General features: G+C 46.2%; 1 protein-coding gene across 1 annotated transcript; it reads left to right on the top strand.

Moving 5' to 3' along the window:
* Nucleotides 1-300: 300 nt before the first annotated feature.
* On the top strand, nt 301-1,677 carry LOC141455143 (uncharacterized). Its single transcript, XM_074130000.1, has one exon. The coding sequence runs from the start codon at nt 301-303 to the stop codon at nt 1,675-1,677; it is 1,377 nt and encodes a 458-aa protein (XP_073986101.1).
* The last annotated feature ends 2,076 nt before the right edge of the window (nt 1,678-3,753 follow it).

The raw sequence follows: 3,753 nt of genomic DNA, 5'->3' as shown, positions 1-3,753 counted from the left end.
GGTATTCGTGTTGTCTGTAGTCAGGCCATTGATTAATTTTATTTGTTTACATCTAGCTTATTTTAACCTGTTGCCCGTTTTTGTCGTGCACCTCCCCCTTGATTAAAATGGAAGAACAAATTCAAGCTACCCCTCCACTGTCGCCAGTCTCTCCCAGTTCCCCCGAATTGGAAGAAACGCCTCGAGTTCAGTCACAGTCAGATCGCAGTTCTGACATACATGCAGTCAGATGCAGACATTTGATAGCTAGATTAGATAGTTGGTCGCGAAGGGTCCGTGACCTGTCCCCTAGTTCCCCCCATGCCTTGGAGCTCAGTCGTCAGTACTCTTCCATGTTCTCCTTGCTGTCCCAGACTGTGGACAGGGAAGCATGGGAGCGGCTGCGCGCCCTGCCCCTTAGAAGTCAGTGGTCCCCTCGCTTTATCCCTGTCTGAAAGCCATGAGCTAGCTGAATCGGCGCAGCTAGCCATTATAATGCCCTTATTGGCCACAGCCATCCCTGAATCGCAGAAGCACCCTGCCTTGTTGCCCTCGCAACACCCCCTTACTGCCTTGATTATACAGGAAGCCCACATCTCCAATCTTCATGTAGGCCCTACTGCCACCCACGCTTTTCTTCGAAACCGATACTGTATTACCAATGGAAAGAACGTGGTTCGACGGCAGTTGTCATCTTGTAATAAATGTTTTAGCATTAAACCATCACCTTTCAACCCTTTCATGGGGCAACTGCCTGAAGGAAGAGCCAGTGCTTCACCACCCTTCACGACTACGGGCATTGACTACGCAGGCCCCTTCAGTGTGAAAATTGCGTCACTACGTTCCGCCAAGGTCCTCCAATGCTACCTCGCCATCTTCATTTGTTTTTCGACCAAGGCCATTCATTTAGAATTGGTTACCGACCTCACTACTCAGGCTTTTCTGGCTGCCTTGAATCGTTTAATCGCTAGGCGCGACGTGCCCAGCCACATATGGTCAGACAATGGCACAAATTTCGTAGGTGCGACCAGAAAACTTAAAGAGATATCTGCCCTGCTGAATGATAGTCAGACACAGGAGGCCATATTAAGAGAGTCCGGCAGGAGAGGTGTGGAATGGCATTTCATACCACCTAGAGCGCCACACTTTGGAGGATTATGGGAGGCCGCTGTCAAGTCTACAAAGCGCTTGCTAAAGGTGACCCTGGGCCTACAAGAACCAACCATGGAGTGTTTACACACAATTACCTGCCAAGTGGAGGCCATCTTAAATTCCCGGCCACTCACAACCGTTTCATCTTCGCCAGATGATTTACAAGTGCTGACGCCAGGTCACTTTCTTATTATGCGGCCAATGACTGCCCTTCCTACCGACAGTTCATTAACTCCCCGCACAGCGCTTCGCTCCAAGTGGACCATGGCACAATTTACAGTCAACCAGTTCTGGAAGAGGTGGCACAAGGAGTACCTCCTTGAGCAGCAAGCCATGCTCAAGTGGCATTCACCGTCCTTCCCAGCGGCAGAAGGACAAGTGGTGGCCATTATGGACGACAACCTTCCTCCGTTGCAGTGGTCCTTAGGCCGGATCACCAAGCTGCATTATGGCCGAGATAACGTGGCCAGGGTGGCCGAGGTGAAGACGGCGTCCGGAGTTATCAGCCGCTCTGTCAGGAAGCTGTGCCCTCTCCCAAATCAGTAAGTGGGACTCTGGCGAGACCACTGCGGGGGAGGATGTTGGATCCTCGCAAGGAGGTGCGGCCCCCCTTGTGGGAAATTTAGGTTGATGCAGTGGAGGGTTGACTGCATTGGAGGTCTGGAAGGAGAATGGGACTGCGTACGTGACCAAGCTCAGGCAGTTGTCCTTGACTTCACAAGGAAGTGAGAAGTGTCGTTCTCGTCAAGTGTAATTCTTTGTCTATATAGCGTCATTGCGCCAAGTTTGTTGTGTTTTTTTACAAATTGTCAATGTGTTTTTGGTTTAACGAGCGTAGTCTGCCTGGAGTTAATCTATTAATACAAGTATCAGTGGAGAATAACTCCCTTTCTGACATTATTGTCATTTATGTTGTGTTGGCATATAATTGCCCCTCAATTGTAAAGGCCTTAATTCTGTAAGTGAAAACATTGTACGTACCTATTTGTACTCCCATGTGGAGAGATTTCCCTTGTCGCCAGGCAAGAAAATTGTAAAGTTGTTCGCATTAACATTCCCTCCATCAGGAAGGATAAACTGTGTAGTTGTCAATTGCATGTTGTCTAGCCAATTGGTATTGTATTATAGTAGAGGGAAAAATAGAGATCTGGCGCATGACTTCATCAACGTCGGTTCCAAATCCCTCCTTCCTTCATGTGGGTTGGGGGTGGGGGGTCAGGTTAATATAAGAAAAAAAGTTTTTTAAAATACTCTTAGCTTCGATCCTGCGACCTTTTCTCTAAAGTCAGCAACTCTAACCACTAGACCATCAGTGTTACTGGTAAAAATATGTATTATTTAAGGTCTATCAAGTTGGGGTGGTCACTCCGCCTTTCCTCGCCGTAGCTGTGCCGATGGAGCGTGAGGTGTATGTGTGTGTGTGTGTGTTTGGGGGGGGGGGGATGTATTGCATTCTCCACAGCTTCATCTATCATCTTGTGACGTTGCGTCAAGTAATGGCGGGGGAACTACGAGCTCGAGGGGCCGTAAGGTGCTGCGGCCACCGGACGAAAAAGAAATTAACGAAGAGGCAGTAGTGAGAGGGGAGCTGAACGCAGCAGTATTGGAGAGAGAGAGCGAGCGCCTGGTGATCAGTCAGGAAAAAAATATATAGACAGAGCGACCGAATTTATTTGGCCGACCCGCCTCTGAGTCTCTGAACGACTGGACCAAGTAACCGAGTAGCAGAGCCACGACCCCCGGAAGACAATTGGCGGAAGTAGGTGGCCGTACCGCACCCCCCAGGTACTCTTGTGTGCTGTGAAGTTCCCCCCCCTAACCATCAGGAACTGTCGGCGAGTAACTAACCGCCCCTAAAATTAACTCAACCCGAACGTTGGGACAATTTGTTATTATTTTATTTTTACTATTTAAGTTGTACTTTTAGTTTTATTTTTTTTTAAATCAATCAGGTGAAGGATCCTTCTTTTATGTTATTAGACTTGTATAATTTTCTGTTTCTTATTTTGGTAAATATAATTGTTCACCATAAAGGCCTAGTATTGTTAACTTTTTTATTGGAATGGTTATCTGGTTCATTGCTGGGCATCACTACTATTAGCGGTGTTACAAACTGGCGCCCTCAACTTGGGGCTCGAAAATAACTCTACAAATAGTAATACATTCCCCTGGGAATCAGTCGAAAAAAAAAAAAAAAATACCCTTGGTACTAAATTGCGTTAAATCCATGTGTTTTCTTAATGAAATCGTCCTCGGTTGAATGAAACATTATTTTGAGAAAGGAATGTGAAATAAAGAGATATTACATTGGTTATTGTTAAGTCATACGTTGTGGAGTAGTTTAGAAAAAAGAAAAGAAAAAAGAAAAAAAAAGACCGCACTATATGGTGAACGCTGGTGGAGGTAGGCGAGTGACCTTTGGATTGTTGACAGCCGGTAGCGATTAGTAAGTTGGGAGATAACAATATCTTGTTTCATTGACTACCTCAATATTGTTTCGTTATCTGCCCTTGATAGGTTAGTTAATTAGGATTGTGTCCAGTAGTACCAACCTAGCCTCAACAGAAAGAAATTTCCCTTTACTGCAAGTGATCAGATTCGTCAGTTTTTTTTTGACAGGTT

This window comes from Rhodnius prolixus, unplaced genomic scaffold (assembly GCF_049639745.1).
Source record: "Rhodnius prolixus isolate KJV_2025 unplaced genomic scaffold, Rpr scaffold_27, whole genome shotgun sequence".
Classification (NCBI taxonomy): domain Eukaryota; kingdom Metazoa; phylum Arthropoda; class Insecta; order Hemiptera; family Reduviidae; genus Rhodnius; species Rhodnius prolixus.
Note: the sequence above shows the minus strand (reverse complement) of the source record. Positions and strands in the feature narration are given on the sequence as shown.

Coding starts and splice junctions, on each gene's coding strand:
- LOC141455143 (XM_074130000.1), top strand. CDS start 301: ATGCCTTGGAGCTCAGTCGTCAGTACTCTTCCATGTTCTCCTTGCTGT.